Below are 19,273 nucleotides of genomic sequence, written 5' to 3'. Positions count from 1 at the left end.
AAGGTGTTGTAATACAATTTTTCATTTTTCAAACTTATTATGATAATTGCCGGCATGTCCATTAAACAACATTTTTTAAAAATGTATCGACATTCAAAAAAATTCTAATTGTGTCTGAAAATTATTTACATTTAGTTCTTTAGCACACCTTACGTCCCTTGATAAATTAGGTAAACACAAGTACTCTCCTTTATAAAACATTACATCAGGGGGAGGGGGAAATGAACTTTTTATTATTTTGTTTTGGTGTTGGGAATTAAATAATTACATAATTAGCGTAGGTTGATCAAGTGCAATGTTGTAGGTATTTTAAATACTGCCTTATATTTATTGTATACACTGAACGTACTATTTACTAATATATTTTTTAAAATCAATAACAGTTAAGAAGCCATCTCCTAAACGTCCATTATGTTTACTTATTTTAGTTTGTGATAAGCTTGGAGTATTATAACTGTTCACTAAATTGAAAATGGCGCGTCCGCAGGCGCCCAGGCACGGTTCGATTTGGCACACTGGGCTATCATGTGAACGCTATGGTTCATAATTTCGTTTTAAACAGTGCGATAGACTATGGAAAGGTAACCCAACACCCCGACAAGGGGGTTTTGGCGCCCTGGGTCTTCCCGTGTTCGCAAATGACTATGAATAAGTTGGGGTACTAAATTCGTTTACTAAGCTGAAACAGGCGGTTCCGCCGGCGCCCTAGCATGTTGCGATTCGGCGCCTCGGGCTAGACTATGAGCACTTTGCGTTTATGTTTGCGTTTGTATTTTCTTTGTGTTTGGGTTGGGTTTGCGTTTGGTTTGTTTTTGTTTGCTTTTTTCTTTGCGTTTGCGTTTGTGTTTTCTTTGTGTTTGCGTTTGTGGTTGTGTTTTTCTTTACGTTTGTGTTTGTGTTTGCGTTTGCGTTTTTTGTGTTTTGGTTGGTTGTGGTTAGGATGGGCAATGCCGGGTATATGTTGATTAATAAACACACATGGCATGGTCCTTTACAGATAGTTTTTTCAGACGGCTAGTACTTTATAAATTCACATGAGTTTTTTGAGAAATTGGAAATAGCGTAAATTAATACTTCCGGTCAAATGGAAATTACTCAATATTCGACCGTTGGTAGAGAATTAGATCTTTTACTTACTTGTGAAATTTCATTACCTGAAACTACTCAAGTTATAGACTTTTGAAAACTTTGAAAGTAGAATAAGTTCACTTCCGGTTACCGGAAATCACTGAAAAGGTTGACACAGAACTACAAATTTGATATTATACTTATATATGAAATTTCATCAACCTAGATTTGACGGTACTCACTTTGTCGTGTTCACAGACATACATACACACACACGCATATATATATATATATATATATATATATATATATATATATATATATATATATATATATATATATATATATATATATATATATATATATACAGACATACGGACAAAATTGCAAAACTATGTTGTTTTTCAGACTCAGTGATGAGTTAAACGTCGAGATTTGTAAAAAAAATACCCTTTTTTATTAAAATGTCTTTTTAACGATTACAATACTTCCTCTATACTTCGTATACGAGAAAGTAAAAAGTTTTCTAATTAAAAGGAGACAGCTGGAATAACTAATGGGTTTTCTCTCGTTCGATTTGAATAATTATCTCCCTTTAGTATTAGCTCATTTTATATTTCTTTTACCTTAACATTTGTGAATGTTGTAGTATTAAAACTTCTTTCAATGAAAATGATTTGTAAATATTTAAATAATTGTAAATAAAATAAACTATATACTACTTATAGTGAGAAGTTAGTATATATATTTATTTAATTTTTGTTTTGTTTTTCTGTACAGTTAGATGTGAGCATTTCAACTATGTATAGAACTGTAAAATACGTATTTATGTAGATAATAATAATGTTTTTTTTCCCAAACTGTTAAACACAAATTTATTTAAGCAAGTTAATTAATTTATTGATACATTCAATGGTAGAAACGCCACTTAAATTATAAAAGTTCAGAACAATAGTGACTTCACTTGATTCATTTACTTATTTTCACAACTAACATGGCGGCTTCCATGAAAGATCATGTTGCGCATTATAAAGCTAAATTTTCTGTCGTTATAGCTTTTAATTTTTTTTTATTCCAAATCTATTAAAAATGTTCAATCAGATACGCTGGGCAGTTATTCTAATTTGAGTCTACAATAAATGTATCTAGATATTGTAGAATCTATATTTATCAATAGGCCAATCCAAAATTAATTAGTTATAAACAAATAAGGTAAAAAAACACAATAAATAATTTATTTATTTGTTAAACTATTTTAGTCCTTAAATATTTTATATGAATCTTTGCTTTTTAGTTTCACAAATCATCTAATTCGGGGTTACAAGGAATTTAACTAGAGCTACGAACAATGTTCCCTCTAAGGGGAAAAATATCGTGTGCAACGTGCATTTTGTGTGCGCGGTGTTCTGATAGTCTTATGTAAGGATACATGAATTTTACAAAATGACTGCACGGTAGTTAAAAACTTAATGGGAATATATGCTACAGATAAAGTAGAGTCAGACTTAGATTCTAGATCTAGGGTAGATCTGGATTTCTAGATATAGATTAGATTCTAGCTCTATCTAGATTTCTATACCAAACTATTTCAGGCCTTAGTTATTTTACATAAATCATTGTTTGTATAGAGATGGAGTTGTCTAAATTAGGATATAATTAAATATTAAATAATATTCGCGTAATTTAACTTTATTATACGCTGACTCTATGTAAAGTAAGCTACTAGAGATGATAGTATAATAGTTACCTTGCGGGTGGTACCGGTTCGAGACACATCATGGAAGTGTTGTGTTTTTTTGTTTTGTTTTTTATTTTTAATACACAGTGAAAGATCACAACACATTCGATTGGTTCTAGTTCATAATTATTACTTTGTCGTTAGTTTTAATTATTTATTCATTTATTATTCGATTTTACATCAAGGGTAGGCATTACGTTTACATGAATCAAGAGACTTGAAGCTTAACACCAATACTGACACATGAAGCTACACATCAATACTACACATGAATCTACACAACAATACTGACACACGAAGCTATCCACCAATACTGACACATGAATCTACACAACAATACTGACACACGAAGCTATCCACCAATACTGACACATGAATCTACACAACAATACTGACACACGAAGCTATCCACCAATACTGACACATGAATCTACACAACAATACTGACACACGAAGCTATCCACCAATACTGACACGTGAATCTACACACCGATACTGACACATGAAGCTACACGTTACTATTGACACATGAAGCTACACATACTGACACATGAAGCTACACGTCAGTTCTGACACATGAAGCTACACACCAATGAGACAAGTTAATCTATACACAAATTGACAATCGAAAATACACGCAAATAAGATACATGAATCTACACACCAATACTGACACATGAATCTACACACCGATACTGACACAAGAAGCTACTTAGAGTTAAGCCAAGGTTATCAACGAAATTTTATGTTTGAAAATAACTAGACTGTTGGTAATGAAAATGTTTTAAACATTCTCTCTATTAAGTGCTTTTATAAATTTTATTTCTATAATCTCTTAATCTAAAATTTCAGTAAAATTAATGCGAAAGAGATGAAACTGACAGAAGGTTATTGTTGTTAAATATCATCCATAACAACACATTACCCCAATACACTGGCTGTTATAATTGGACGAAGTTTGATGTTTTCCTCCATTCTTCGACGTTGTTTGTGTCGTTAATCTCTAGCTTTTATAAAGTCTTTTGTCCCTTTCACGTAGCTTCCGTTTTAGAATTGTTGTTTTATAAATTTCCATTTGAAATCCTTGGGTTTTATTCTGTGAAGTTTTAAAAAATAGTAGCCGAGTTGTGGTCAAAGTTTGACAGTTGAACACGTGACCTCTTCAAACCACGCCGTTGGCTGAAGATTTTGTTTTGTTCCTGTCAGTGTGAATTGTGGGTCAACCTGATAACGATGGGGGATTGTGGGTAATTGTGATAACGAAAGTTGGAAGTAAACAAAGACTGATCGCTTGTGGAAGTTTGAGCAACTTAAGGGAGCGAGGAGCTGTGTTTGGGGCGGGGGAGGTGTGGGGCGGGGGAGCTGTGTTTTTGGCTGGGGAGCTGTGTTTGGGGCGGGGGAGCTGTGTTTGGGGCGGGGGAGCTGTGTTTTGGGGCGGGGAGCTGTGTTTGTGGCGGGGGAGGTGTGTTTGGGGCGGGGGAGGTGTGTTTTTGGCTGGGGAGCTGTGTTTGGGGCGGGGGAGCTGTGCTTTGGGGCGGGGGAGCTGTGTTTGGGGCGGGGGAGCTGTGTTTGGGGCGGGGGAGCTGTTTGGGGTGAGTGAGCTGTTGGACGGGGTAGCAATGTTTGGGGTGGGGGGGGCTGTGTTTGCTCCAGCGCCGTGTGTTATGCCGGGGGTGATTAATTAGTCACTTGCCTCTTGTTTGATACGCTACACAGACGCCGATAGCGGTTCAAAAGTTAAATATATTACAGTGTTTGTGTGTTCTAGTGTAAAAATAACTCGGTTGCCTGATAAAAGCTTTTTTGAGTGAAGCCAAACTTTGAAAATCTTCCATGAATCGGTTTTCATTTATCCCACACAGGTTTCCATTTACGCACGCACGCACGCACGCACACACACACACACACACACACACCCAAACACACATTTATATACACTTCATTTTTAAAAGCTATCGTCTTAATATGGCCCATATTGTCTCCCGACCCTTTCCCATAGAAATACTAGATATAATTATATAAGCTGTTCTGTTTGTTTGGTTTTTTTATTACCATTTGCGACGAAAGTATATCACAATTAAATAAAGTGAGAAAAAAAAACAACATATAAAAGCAAATAACCAAGTGTTAAGTAATCAACATGAATTTTATCCTTCAAACCGCATACGACAATATTTACAAATCATTTTTAAATAGATATATCACTGAAAACCCAATGAAAGACAACAACGATTAGTGTTAATTAAAAGTTTAAGTTCGTCAATAACGTTCATCTGAATGTGCAGAAGAGGGTTCAATTTCTGGAGACACCGCCGTCAAAGAGTCCCATGCACGCAGCGTGGTGCCTGGCTCGCAGACGTAGATTCTCGATGCTTGAGTTGAGTATGGCTTCCTTCCCCGTGCCCACGGGGGCGGACAGGCGTGGGTCCTGCCTGAGGGGGTACCTCATTAGAATGTCATGGAGCTGGGAGGCGGAGTAATACGTCGACCACGTGGCGAATGGCGGCATGTGCGCCGGAAGTGCGCCGGCCAGGATCGAGCTCGAGGTCGGCACCGACATGGCGGACGACAGCGATGACGTCATCGGGATCTGTGGTGACGTCAGAGAAGGCGGGCTCAAGCTGCTGATGTGTGGGGGGAGGCTGGGGGAGGGGAGGTTGGGGGAGATGGAACAAGGGAGACGGTTGGGTGACTCCCTCTGTTTGTGGGGTCCCGGGCCTAGGTCTTGGTGCCCGAGAAACCTGAGGGGCTGGGACAGACCGGAAGTCACGTGGTACGGGTGGTAGGCGTCGGCTAACGAGAACCGGAACTCGGGAGCTGGAATAACAAATTAAACATGGCGTTAATTCAATGTCAAAAGTAAAAAGAAAAATCAAAGTAAAGCAAAATGATGTAGTCAAGTGGTGTGTGATAATAACGGTGTTTTATATTGTTAAAGTAAATAACAATATTGTCATCCCCTTCCATATACGAGAAGTGAAGAGACCCACTTTACCCACGCCAATGATGTGAAGTAGATCTAGTATTAATGAAAACACTTCTTTGCGAAAATGGCGAAATAATTCAGTTAGGATATTCGCGGGGGGGGGGGGGGGGGTAATGCTGCAGATGAGCGCAGAATTATTTTTTGAAGTGTAAATTTACTATTACATAGGCCTAATTGTTTTTTTTTTTATAAATAAAATTTACATTACTACATGAAAAATATTTCCTCTAAAAAGAATCGTATGTGTAAGATTTATTTGATGCGCGCGTGTTCTGATAAGGCTCATGCAAGGTTATGTTTATATTAGAAAAACCCATCGACTTAGACTTGAAACTACTCGGGCTCTAGGCCAGAAAGCTTAAAGGGAAGATTGTACGTGACTGTGATAAGTGACAGCAGGTGAAAGATTGTGTAACCGTAGGTGAAAGATTGTATGTGACTGTTAAGTGACCGTAGGTGAAAGATTGTGTGTGACTGTGTTAAGTGACCGCAGGTGAAAGAATGTATTGACGCACCTGTAACGTGAGTACTGAACTGTGGCTTGCTATCTGGGAGCTGGCTCAGCTTGCTGGCACCGGAAGTGTTGATTGGTTTACTCTCCGCCTCTGTGACCCTGACCTTAACGTCGTCACTACTCACACTTCGTACACCTGCTCAACAAAATTAAATCATCACTAATCAAGTAATTACAGTGTAATCATCGTTAATTAGATATGTACTGTTATTGGTCACACGACATTTACAAATAGAACTATGTATTAAGTAAGTCAGCTACTGTTCGCAACGATGAGTACATTTAACTTTAACTAAGATTAGTACAATAGGGCTGGTAAGTAAGTCACCAACCAGTTATACAGCTCAATAAAAACTGCATTAGCCATCTAACTGATTGGTGACCTACTTACCAGCCCTATTGTGTCGTTAAAATAAAGTAATATATTATCTATTGTTAAAGTAGTTTTATCGCCTTTGTTCTCCGCCTTACCTGAATCTGTGGGTCGAGCAGGCTGTCTTTCATCGACCGTCCCACGACCGTCATCTTTATCCCTGATGGTCGCCGCGTGACCGTCGTCACTGAGTGACGTCACATCCGGACACTCGTCGTCCACGTCGGGACATTCCGTGTCGATGTCGTCATCATCGTCGCTGTGGGAGTGTGAGCTGCCGCGGCACGAGTCGTCGACGCTGACGTCATCCGACACACAGATCTCTCCGGACTGGCCGTCTGGCTGGGCGCCGGACGTGGTGCCGGTTGTGACGTCATCTTGAGATTTGGGTCTGACGCCACGTTGCTTCTTGCGGTATTTGGCGCGTCGGTTTTTGAACCAAACCTGAGATAGATAAATGTTCACATTACAAGAAATAGAGCAAATGCGTAATACAAAGGCTAACTTGTTAACACATTGTTCTCGCTAGCAAAAAAAAAAGCATTATTTCGAATAATTTTCTTCAGCCATATTTAATCCGAAGGTGGTTGAGGGGGAAGGGGACGGGAAGGAAGGGGTGGGGAGAAATACAAATAACATGTTTATAGGATAAAAGGCTCCTGGTAGTAGCCAAGTTAGCTCTAAGGGAGGGGGTAGGGGGTGGGGAGCGAACACTGCCAAAAGTATATAATTTCCAACCATCCCAACCCTCTTTGATGCCCCCCCCCCCCCCCCCCCCCCCACGAATCAAGTAAATGAAAGCTGGCTAGTCAAAAATTTGAAAGCTACAGATCATAAACTGCACCAACCTGTATTCTGGCCTCTGGTAGGTTGGTGATCATGGCCAGCCTCTCGCGCATGACAACATCCGGGTAGTGGGTCTTGGAGAAAGTTTTCTCCAGCGCCCCCAGCTGCTGGTTGGTGAAAGCTGTACGGCTGCGGCGCTGTTTGCGGTGAGAGCCGTAACGGGCATCAAACAGCAGCTCTAGAGAGCAGGAAAGTTATATGGAATTTAATTTTCTAACACCTTAGTGCATAACAATTGTATAGATCAAAGAACAGCTCTAGGATAGAAATGTTGCATAGAATTTAATTCACTAACATTTTGTTCACTTGCAGCTGTCCTGATTAAAAATTGACTCTACAGGTCAAAAGATTGTTATTTAATTCAATACAGGAATGTATTTTTATAAAACAGTTGTTAATGTAACTTCAAACATTTAAACTTTATAAGAGAATATTATTTTAAAAGACTTTTGTATAATCACTAAGTTAGTAAATTACTTTATTCTTTTAATTAAAAATATTGTTAATGCAATGCTCAATATAGTTTAAAATCCAACATCAATATTTAGCTGTGTAGCATAAATGCTACATTATGAAATGCCGTGTCTAAAATAAAATGTTTTAGTTAGAGAACGGTGTCAGAGTACAGTGAGTAAATCTGAGTAGATAGGTTGACCAGGAGAGGTGAGACTTAGGTCAGGGGAGGTGAGACTCGGGTCAGGAGAGGTGACACGGGTCAGGAGAGGTGAGACTTAGGGCAGGAGAGGTGAGACTTAGGGCAGGAGAGGTGAGACTTAGGGCAGGAGAGGTGAGACTTAGGTCAGGAGAGGTGAGACAGGTCAGGAGAGGTGAGACTTAGGTCAGGAGAGGTGACACGGGTCAGGAGATGTGAGACTCATGTCAGGAGAGGTGAGACTAAGGTCAGGAGAGGTGAGACTAAGGTCAGGAGAGGTGAGACAGGTCAGGAGAGGTGAGACTCATGTCAGGAGAGGTGAGACTAAGGTCAGGAGAGGTGAGACTAAGGTCAGGAGAGGTGAGACAGGTCAGGAGAGGTGAGACTCATGTCAGGAGAGGTGACACGGGTCAGGAGAGGTGAGACTCATGTCAGGAGAGGTGAGACTAAGGTCAGGAGAGGTGAGACTAAGGTCAGGAGAGGTGACACGGGTCAGGAGAGGTGAGACTTAGGGCAGGAGAGGTGAGACAGGTCAGGAGAGGTGAGACTTAGGTCAGGAGAGGTGAGACAGGTCAGGAGAGGTGAGACTCATGTCAGGAGAGGTGACACGGGTCAGGAGAGGTGAGACTCATGTCAGGAGACGTGAGACTAAGGTCAGGAGAGGTGAGACTAAGGTCAGGAGAGGTGAGACCGGTCAGGAGAGGTGAGACTCATGTCAGGAGAGGTGAGACATGTCAGGAGAGGTGAGACAGGTCAGGAGAGGTGAGACAGGTCAGGAGAGGTGAGACAGGTCAGGACAACCTACCTGGGTACTGTCCGAAGAAAAATGGCGATGCCAGGTGAAGAGGGTGTGTTGGGGGAGGGAGTCCAAAAAATGGATTGGGTGGCTGGAACTGTAGTCCGAAGGTGCCAAAACTCTGCATTCTGGGGAGACAGAAGTCAACATTTGGTTTAGTTAGGGAGATGGAAGTCAACATTTGGGTTTAGTTGGGGAGACAGAAGTCAACATTTGGGTTTAGTTGGGGGGATGGTAGTCAATATTTGGGTTTAGTTGGGGGGGGGGATGGAAGTCAACATTTGGGCTTAGTTGGGGAGATAGAAGTCAACATTTGGGTTTAGTTGGGGAGATGGAAGTCATCATTTGGGTTTAGTTGGGGAGATGGAAGTCAACATTTGGGTTTAGTTGGGGAGATGGAAGTCAACATTTGGGTTAAGTGGGGAGATGGAAGTCAACATTTGGGTTTAGTTGGGGAGATGGAAGTCAACATTTGGGTTTAGTTGGGGAGATAGAAGTTAACATTTGGGTTTAGTTGGGGAGATGGAAGTCAACATTTGGGTTAAGGGAAGTTCCTGATGGAAATGTCAACTTTCAAGTTGAATGTAATGCAATAAATGTAATTAGTCCTATGAAACCCCTTTTCAAATCTTACACTCCAGGAGGCAGGTGAAATAACGTTCACCTGTTTTGGTGACCTCGGCAAATGAAAATGGGTGGTCAGCACTATGCCTAGATGCCTTTACTTTCCCTAACGTGAGTCAGGTACTCAACAGAGCTGGGTAGACTCAGGGACGTCCCTCGAACTACTGCTCGGGACTTGTTGGGTTAGCAGTCGAATGCTCTACCATTTGCTGTATACATTCATCACTTAATTTTTTTTAAAATCATTTTTTATTTTTATTTTTGCTCAATTTTCTTAAAACTGGGAATTAATCATTTTGACATTTATAACCTTTACTATAAAGCAATTGCTTTCGTGTTGATTAATCATTAAAAAAAAAACTTTTTTTTCCAAAAAAATACTTTGAAAATATCTCTATACATTCAATGTCTTAGTATCATTGGGAGCAGTGGCGTAGCGAGATCGGGTGTCACCCGGTGCGGCACTTAATTTTCCATATAAAATCGAATATTTTATTTCAACAGTTTCCATATCTTTCCCTAGGATAAATCGGATATTTTTTGGAATAAGTAAGAAAAACCCTACACTTTACATAACAGAGTACAATTCTCTAAAAAAATTACCCATTGTTTAATTACAGTAAAACGAATTTACTTAGCGAATTTCATGAAAAAAAAATATCCTCATTGCATATAATTTCCAACATATCTTATGGGTATAGTTCATAAAATTGAATACAAAAATTATAATAATTATTCAGCGACAAGTTTGCGTTGTTAGTATGTTAAATTTATCCAATAGGTTGATTGAAGTGAAAATTAAATTTAAAATATGCAAATAATTTTTGTGTGGTGAATTCTGAATCCATCAATTCAGGGAGACCACACATCTCAAAGTGGAGTTAGAGACTATTTAAAAACATAACGACTACATCACTATATTCTTAATTTATAGATTTATGTTAATTACAACTAATTAATTGCTATTAATAATTACTTAAATTCAAAATTAATTAGAATATTTCTGCTTGAAATTATAAACATATGGAGGTATAATTTTAGGAAATAATTAGCCAATTATTTAGCAGGTGACGTTGGTGCTGTATTTAGATTTTAGATTGTGGTGGGGGTGCTGATGTTTGTTGTGGTTTGGCTAAACTCAAGTTGTAGTTGTGCTGATGTTTGATCTTGTGTGGTGGTGCTGATGTTTGTTGTGGTGTTGTGGTGCTGATGTACGTGGTGGTGTGGCTGAACTTAAGTTGTAGTTGTGCTGATGTTTGTTGTGGTGTTGGGGTGCTGATGTTTGAACTGGTGTGGTGGTGCTGATGTTTGTTGTGGTGTGATGGTGCTGGTGTATGTGGTGGTGTTGTGGTGCTGATGTATGTGGTGGTGTGGCTGGACATAAGTTGTAGTTGTGCTGATGTTTGATCTGGTGTTGTGGTGCTGATGTTTGTTGTGCTGTTGTGCTGTTGTGAAACTAAAGCTGTACTGGGATTGATGTGTGACAAAATGGTGTATGCTATAATAAAACTCGTGCAAGCTTTGATAGGTTCTTGTGTGTCTTTGAGGGCCTGGTGTCCTTTGTAAATCTGAAGTGTGTTTTGTAGATATATATTATTATAGCTAAATCGATTTAACTTATTTCAGAACTCAAGAAATGTTAGACACACTTTACAAAGATGCTCATAAACTTAGAACCGTCAATTGGGGTATGAGACTCGACAGTTCAGTTGAACCCAGCAACCATTGAAACATCAATGTTGAAAACACTGATGATGCAAACATCAGCCCTACGGCACTGATTTAGGTTAAATCCCTTCATTATAGCGGTATCATTGCTACAATCGTCATAACAACCATACATTCTTAGATAACACGAAATTCGAATAGGCAAATCACATTTAGAATGAGATCTAGGGTGAATTTTAGGTATAACATTAACATAATACTACAACAACGCAACAATAATGGAATCTTTTGTTTAAAAAAAAAATTCTTTGGTCATTTCAAGTAAATACGAAAATATAACTTGCTAATGTCAACACTAATCTTAACCTAAACCCTAACTAAAGATGTACCATAGTCCATAGCCCTAACCCTAATTTCTGGACTTCGCTTGTATCACACTAGATCTACTACTGACAATCTTACACATTTCTTTTCCTGAAGGGCCAAAGATCAGCCCCTAGTAGCAACAACGTTTTAAGATCCTTATCATAGAATATAAATAAACTCACCTAATGGTGTATACTACAGGTATCGGTCGATGACGTAATCAGTCTCTCTGTGAACAGACACCGCTTCTATCCTCACACTACAGCTACCTTAGAATAATTGGTCCCTTACGGCTCTGCCCGCTAGCTTTTATCTGCAGTGGTACCTAACGTAGTGTCGGGTCACGTGGCGGCCGGTCGACCAATGGGAGAGGAGCTTTGGGCTCGAGCACTTGTCACAGGGACTTCAATAATCTTTAGTCGGCCCGTTAGCTCCGCCCCTAACTGCCACTCAGAGAGATGATCCGCGGGTCAGTAATGGACCCCACTCCTCTACCCCCCCCCCCCTACACTAAGATCATTCACAGGGTCCGAGAATAATCACGGTCGCACTTGATGACGGTCTCTGGTTTTAACTTTTGAAGAAAACCATCGCCATTGAACCCAATGTGTAACTGTTACACAGTCTAACATTTTACAGCCGAAGATAAATTTTACGGTTCCCAGAAAGATGCACAGTCGGAAAACTGCGCAAGGGAAAACTGCGTAAACAGAAAATTATGCTAATACAATTAATTATACTAATACGGTTTTATTTTGTCTTATTTCGAGGAAATTTGTTTTATTATGCTATGATGTACATTTAGTCACTCTGTGGATATCTGTTGATGCTCGTTGCCTATATTTACGGTCAGCAAATTTTACAGAGGTTTTTTTAAAACTTCTACTTCTAATTGGTCCGACCGAATGCTGGCATTATTTGAAGCAATTATACTTTTGTTTAAATTTTGTTTAAATCCATGTCATATTGCAAAATTGGCTGTGATGCTTTAAGCCAAGTGCAGACCGTTATTTAAATTCGTTAAACTGTCGGCATCTGCTCCTAGCAGAACCAAAAAAAAAGAAAGCTAAAAATGATGGTTTGTTAGTTGAATTCGATTTTGTTATAAACGGTGTGAGCTTTGTAAGGTAGTATTATATTGAATCAGGTACTGTTAGCCTAGTGTCTAGATAGTTTAGACTCATCCAATTCCTAACCACCGTAGTTTTGATTCAGCTGTCTCACATACAACTAACATGTTTGTTTTACTATAGGAATTAGCTGGCTTACGATAACCGAAACTGTAATTTTAAAGTAGTATAGCTCTCTGTTTTGTTCCCATGACTTTTTTTTTTCCTTTCACCATCTACTTATACTCATTTAAACTCTAACTTAATGTTGGGTTAGTTGCCTTACACTAATCAAAACATCTGAGACGGTATAGGTCTAAACCGCCGAGATAATCCAAACCCTAACAACATTCGTTTTAGATTAACCAGCTTACTAACCGGCTAATCGGTATAATAGTCCTAAACATAACAATAGCCTTTACCTTGACCTTAATCTAGCCCTAACTGTAACAATCGCTCCTGACTGACCTACTGAATAAAAGACGTGTCCGATAGTATTACATCTGGAATCAATATGGCGTCATTATCGTACTGGAGCTGCTTGAAATTCTTCGAAAATTGCAAGAGTTGGGGGTGGGTGGGGTCCAATGCGCTTTCATTCCGCCCCTGATGATCAGCATTGTCGTGTAAAACTTATAGCCTATCTTCACATTATAACAATCGACACGATACTTTTATGAGACAAGAAAAGGTTTGATGTTCCAGGATATTGTAGAATTACAGCTAATAATGACATAAAACAATCACCGATAACTAGGACTTAAGCTTGTCAAAACCGAAAAAAAAAACATGTATATGGGCTGTATTCATCCTTTATCTCACAGAAATTCTTATCTTGCATGTTAACCTCATCCAGTGGCGTGCAGAGGGGGGGGGGGGGGCGGACGGGGCCCAGGCCCCGGGCATCCACCACGGGGGGGCATCCAGCGGAGTAAAAAAAATTTTTTTTAAGTAATTTAAAAACTGTTGTGATACGTCGTGTCATGGTGTCATCGTAACTTTCCATATGTTTTGCGATCTCACTCAAAAAATTGTAACACTCAATCGTCTGTCAGCCGTTTTAACATTACACTGTCCGTATGGCAAAACTTATATAGAAACAGCGGGCATCAGTGAAGGGTAGTCCTACGGAAGTCAATGATATTCCATTAATAAATGTGTGTCATATTTATTTAGTATAGTGTAGGGGCATCGTTTAGAGTACTTGTGACCAAGTTATTCCCATGCACTGTATTAGGGCATCTTTAAAGTAATATGCGCGTATTCGTTATACTCATTTTCAAGGACATCCGTCGAGTAATTAAATCATATTTATTTTTATACACTATAGGGGCATCTTTAAAGTAATTATTCGTATATTCATTATAATATATTTTATGAGCATTTACTAATATGCCCACTTCACTTTATAATACATTTTAAAGGCATCCATACAGTAAGTATGCCCATCTTCATTTTATATATTGTAGGGGCATCTTGAAAGTAATTAAGCTTATATTCATGTATTACACTCGAAGGACATGCAACAGTAGTTACACCAAACATCGTTGTTAACATTGGGGGCATCTCTAAAGCTTTTTTTTAATGTACTTCTTCATTATTATCCATTTTAAGGGCATCCAAAGGGTAATTATGCCCATATTATTATTATAAATTTTTGGGGCATCTTTGGTGAAATATATGGCCATTTGCAGTGTAATAACTATTTTTTGTTAAATTGTATGGGCAGCATTCAGTGGCGTAGCTAGGATTTTCGGTCCCCTATGCAAAAATTAACAATGTTAATGTTAGTCGCCCGCCCTCCCCCACACTGAATGCCACTGCCTGTACACTAAGAAAGGACTTGGGGCCTTTTTTAAATTAAATTATTTCTACAGTAGAAAAAAAACTTGATTTCATTAATTTTTTACAAATTATTTATATAAAATAAATATCAAAATTCCAATGTAAAAGTTTTAACTTTTTAAAAGAAGGAAAATGGCCCCTATTTGCCTTGGGCCCCTATGCCTTGCTTACTCTAGCTTTACGGTAGCTAAGCCACTGACAGCCATTAGTATATTTTTTTTCATGCATTATATAAGCATACTTAAGAATAAGAATGCCCATATAATGTTTTTGATACACTGTAGCGACAATCTTAAGAATACGAATCAACATATTGTTTTCGATACATTGTAATGATATCATTCAGAATAATTGCGCCCATATTGATTTTCACAAATAGGAGGAGCATGCTTTAAGTAGTGTTAAAGTTAAAGTTTTTAACTCTGGGTTTTATTTCAGTTAATAGTAGAGCTATCTATAGAGTTATTGAGCCCATAATGATGTAATGAAATGTGGGGATGCGGTGTGGGTTTTTAGGCTATGGAAGCCGTTAGTGGATTATCCCCCACCTGAACTAGACAGACGTACTTGGGTGTTAAATTTGTGAAAACGCGTCCAAGCCCAGGGAGGGTCTGACATAGCATAGTCGAATTTTAAACACAGTCCGATTTAGAAATGTTTTTTTAAGCTGGCAGCTTTAGTGGTCATCCATTTATGACGTCCACACGGGGGGGGGGGGGGGGTCCGAAAAAAATTGACTTTTGTGGACGCGTGTGGACAGGGGGAGGGGGGGTTGGCCCAATGTGGACGTCCACACATTAAATCTAACATTATTTTTGGTAGTGTGAAAGAAAAATATTTCCTAGCGAAGCTAAAGTTCAACTATCCTATCTCTCTGGCCCTTTAACCACCCAGCTTGGGTCTATGCCCTGGCTTAACCTGGAATACAATAAGATATCCAATTACAAGTTTCCCACATTTGCATCCCAGGTCAAATACCAGGCGACCACTTCTTTAGGTAGGCTGGGTCATCCCAGTTCAGCTGTGAGACGGCAGAGGGGTGGAGGGGGGGGGGGGGGGTTAGCACGCTGTCCCTGTTCAGGTGTGGGACACGAAGGATAATAAAACACATTTGTACGAGTATTTGTAATACTATATACACTCAGAGTATATACACACTAAATGCAGTAGCTTGAGTAATAGTGGAAGAAGATTATGCAAAAACTTATAGTCAGTGTGGACGTCCACGGGATGGGGTGGGGGGGGGGGGGTCCGTCAAAAGTGGACGTTTGTGGACAGGGAAGAGGGGGGGGTCCAAAATCCCAAAAATGTGTGGGCGTCATAAATGGATGACCCCTTAGCCAACCAAGGTACACCTCTGTTATATTCAAGGTTCAGATAGTTTGAGAGTATCTAGCATCACTCATCTCTTTAAAGAGTTGACGTTTTGACCAAGTGGTTTAGAGAGAAAAATCTGAAACATCTCTAGTTCAATGCACACTCTCACCTGTATTAGTTACACTATAGGAATTCCTAAACAGGCCAAGAGAGAAACATCCCATTAATAAAGGCATATCTGACGCCCTAATTGCAGACACGGACAGCGTTTTTGTCCCTGCGGTCCCGGGTGGTAATACAATACCGGATGAGACTCTTTTGTAGTGCATCACGGCCCCCCCCTCCCCACCACGACCCGTCCCGCAATTGTCTCCCCCCCCCCTTCTCCCAAGTTCCAACCATTCATTCCATTTGGATTTAGCTGGCTGTAGTCAACGTTTTCATCTCAATTAAGATAAGTACATTTTTTAAAATAAATGATATATATATATATATATATATATATATATATATATATATATATATATATATATATATATATATATATATATATATATATATATATATATATATATATATATATATATATATATATATATATATATATATATATAAGTATTTATGGGGGCATCTTCCGCTTGATTTTGCCCCGGGCATCTACATAGGTCTGCACGCCACTGACCTCATCACATGTTATGTCTGAGCAACTCTGAGATGTGTATATGTATATGTGTATAAGTATGTGTGATTTTATGCACGTGTGTATTGTGTACGTTTGTGTGTGTAAATGTGTATTTGTGTATGCATTTTTCGGCGAGTGTGTTTGAGTGTATGTGTGTGATTATGTATTGCTTATCCACAATATCGCCCAGACGCGCCAGGGCGTGCTGTACGAGTTTGATTGCATGTTGAACATCCTCCTTAATAGTTATGTAGAACACCCATCACCGACCGCATATGTGTAAAGGGCGTCTCGGGGCACTCACATGAGCCACCTGCTACACTACCGTAGGGGCGCTGGGTGCGATCCCTGGTTCGCTTTAGTCATCAAATAAAGTGACCCGTGGTATCTGCTTAGTAGAGTGCTCGTTAAAACGAATGTAGGCGTCATAGAGTTTACCGAGGAGCACGGGGTGTTCCGGGTCACCCGACCACCGGGGACCTGGAAACCGTTTCGGTTGCAGTTTGATCGTTGAAAAAGTAGTACCCATGACTTCTTGTGCAGGGCGCCCAATAAGCGGACGCTCAAACGAACACTACTGCTGCACGACGCTCCTGGTTTGATTGAATTATCGATTATAATAGCCTAACGCGGCGATCGAAGCCCCGGTGCAGTATGACCGTTGAATCAAGCAGTACCCCTGCTAGACACCCACTCAACGGACACCAAAATCTAAGATAGACGCTGGGGAACTCTGGGTGCCAAACCACATCATACAGCAGGGACGCCGCCCCTGTGAAGTTTACTTTTTACACCAGAAATCTTGCTCGTGAAGGTCGGATGACTGGTGTAATAATGCATACAAGACCCGCACAACCATAGATATAAGTACATATTTTTTATATAAATATAGATAGCTTTTTTTAAATTGATAATCCTTTCTCGGTTGCATATAAGCAATATTTGAACGGATAAAAAGGGTTGTTTTTTTTTAATTCGGCTCCACCAACAAGACAGACCTACGATTTTATCGCTGTTGTGTACACAGTTTTTAATTTTTTAAATTATGAAATATGAAACAATAATGTTACTTTGGGGAGGATAGTTGTATTATCCACATAAATTGTGTGTTTAAATATGTATATTTATTTTAAAAAAATTAAAATCTTTTTATACAATATAATACAACGTTAGATACTTTATTCCAAAGTAAACGAGTGGTTTAAGTCCAACACAGAATTACTCGCTGAGTTTTTCTTGAGACCTATTTTACCATCGATTTTTTCCAATTGTTCTTGGTCCACATTTTAAATAAAATAACTTTAATAAAATTATGCAAATATTGTTTGGGACAGGAACACGAGCAGATGGCGCCTTTGCTGGCTCTCTACCTTGCTCAGGCGGGACTCAGCACAAATTTACCGCGTACAAATTCCGTGTACAAATGTACAGCGTACAAATTCCTGTATTAAACTATTCCTTGCAATCAATCCCTCGCGACATTTTTCCACCCAATTAAAGATGTATATCAACAAGATTTGTCGTGAAAGTTTAAATAAGCCTGTCTGGTTGTAGGTGTACAGAGGACACCTCGGTGCCGACAGACTGGCGGAGCTAGCCGGACAAACCCGATGTGACAACACGGAAATGTGAGGCGCCTCATTCAACTGACAGCTCAAACAGTATCATCTCCCCTTAGGTTTAGTATTCAATGTCTCACTTAACGTGGCATAATTGGCAAACGATACAGTAGCAGAAAGTTTGAGAAAAATCTGGCCCTTTCAAGACCTGGCCCCGGATGTAGGATTGACGTCACGGGTCACGATTGGCTAATAGTTTAAGGGGTGACGACGCGGTTAGGGTTTAGGCTATCGATACAATCGGGGTCGTGTTTGTGTTTGCCGAGAGTGATCCGAGGGCCGCAACCCGGGCTGATGTTGCGACATGCGTGTCCAGTTGTCTGCCCCTGGCTTGCGCACGGTCAAGGGGACTCACTGTTACCAAGTTGCGACAGAGGATTAAACCCGTTACCTTTCCCTGGCCGTGTGACTTAGTCGTGCCCTGGTGGAAAAAGTTACAACAGATTACGTACGACCTATCGCTAACGTTTGGGGAGAAAAAAAAAACTTGTCAAAGGGAAAGAACTTTAAAAAAAAATAAGCTCCCCTTGAATGAAAGGGGAAAAGTGGGAAATGAGGACTAAATATAATCTTAGTCCGTGGGTCAAGGTCATAGTGGTGAAAAATAATAATTTGTTCGATTTTAAAACATACACAAAAATTTATTATGACAAAAAAAATGTAAGATCTATCTATGGAACTGGGGTATGCACTTGAAGAAAATCTACAGGATCAAGAAAATCAACAAATTTTTCATTGAGGTCTCTCAGAAAGTAGCTTTAAGACCGATTAACCAGCCAGAGATTGAATAACAAATGTATCATAATCAATTAATCACTCATCTTATCTGCTCTCGCTAATCCCTCGGATAACCGGCGCATTTCGCGAGGCCGTCTGTTTGCAGACATTACCAGGTAGGTAGTCATAGTCCAATTTATAACCGTCCCACGAGACAGGGAGGGGGGGGGGGGGTGCTCGGGTGGGGTGGGGCGTCTGATCTGGCCTGGGTTGTCTGGGCTGGGACTCAGTTATCTGCGTGACGTAGGCGGCAGACGTGTCTGTGTAGGGGGGGGGGGTGGTGCTGTGTTAGG

The 19,273-nt window shown here is 39.8% G+C and overlaps 1 protein-coding gene across 1 annotated transcript; it reads right to left on the bottom strand.

The window, feature by feature from the left end:
- Window positions 1-5,017: 5,017 nt before the first annotated feature.
- On the bottom strand, window positions 5,018-11,889 carry LOC131952574 (diencephalon/mesencephalon homeobox protein 1-A). The gene is made up of 6 exons (XM_059315343.1): window positions 11,814-11,889; window positions 8,983-9,101; window positions 7,528-7,703; window positions 6,778-7,123; window positions 6,308-6,442; window positions 5,018-5,623 (listed from the first exon to the last, which is right to left on the bottom strand). The coding sequence occupies exons 2-6, from the start codon at window positions 9,098-9,100 to the stop codon at window positions 5,100-5,102; spliced, it is 1,299 nt and encodes a 432-aa protein (XP_059171326.1). The 5' UTR covers window position 9,101; window positions 11,814-11,889; the 3' UTR covers window positions 5,018-5,099.
- Between the last annotated feature and the right edge of the window lie 7,384 nt (window positions 11,890-19,273).

Source organism: Physella acuta, unplaced genomic scaffold, assembly GCF_028476545.2.
Source record: "Physella acuta isolate Inbredline_101_S28 unplaced genomic scaffold, ASM2847654v3 ptg000008l, whole genome shotgun sequence".
Classification (NCBI taxonomy): Eukaryota; Metazoa; Mollusca; class Gastropoda; family Physidae; genus Physella; species Physella acuta.
The sequence above is the reverse complement of the archived record's forward strand: the minus strand, read 5'-3'. Positions and strand labels throughout refer to the sequence as shown.

Coding starts and splice junctions, on each gene's coding strand:
- LOC131952574 (XM_059315343.1), bottom strand. CDS start 9,100: ATGCAGAGTTTTGGCACCTTCGGACTACAGTTCCAGCCACCCAATCCA. Junction 7,704..8,982: donor TTTCTTCGGACAGTACCCAG/GTAGGTTGTCCT, acceptor CCTGCTCTCTAG/AGCTGCTGTTTGATGCCCGT. Junction 5,624..6,307: donor GTTCAGTACTCACGTTACAG/GTGCGTCAATAC, acceptor TTGTTATTCCAG/CTCCCGAGTTCCGGTTCTCG.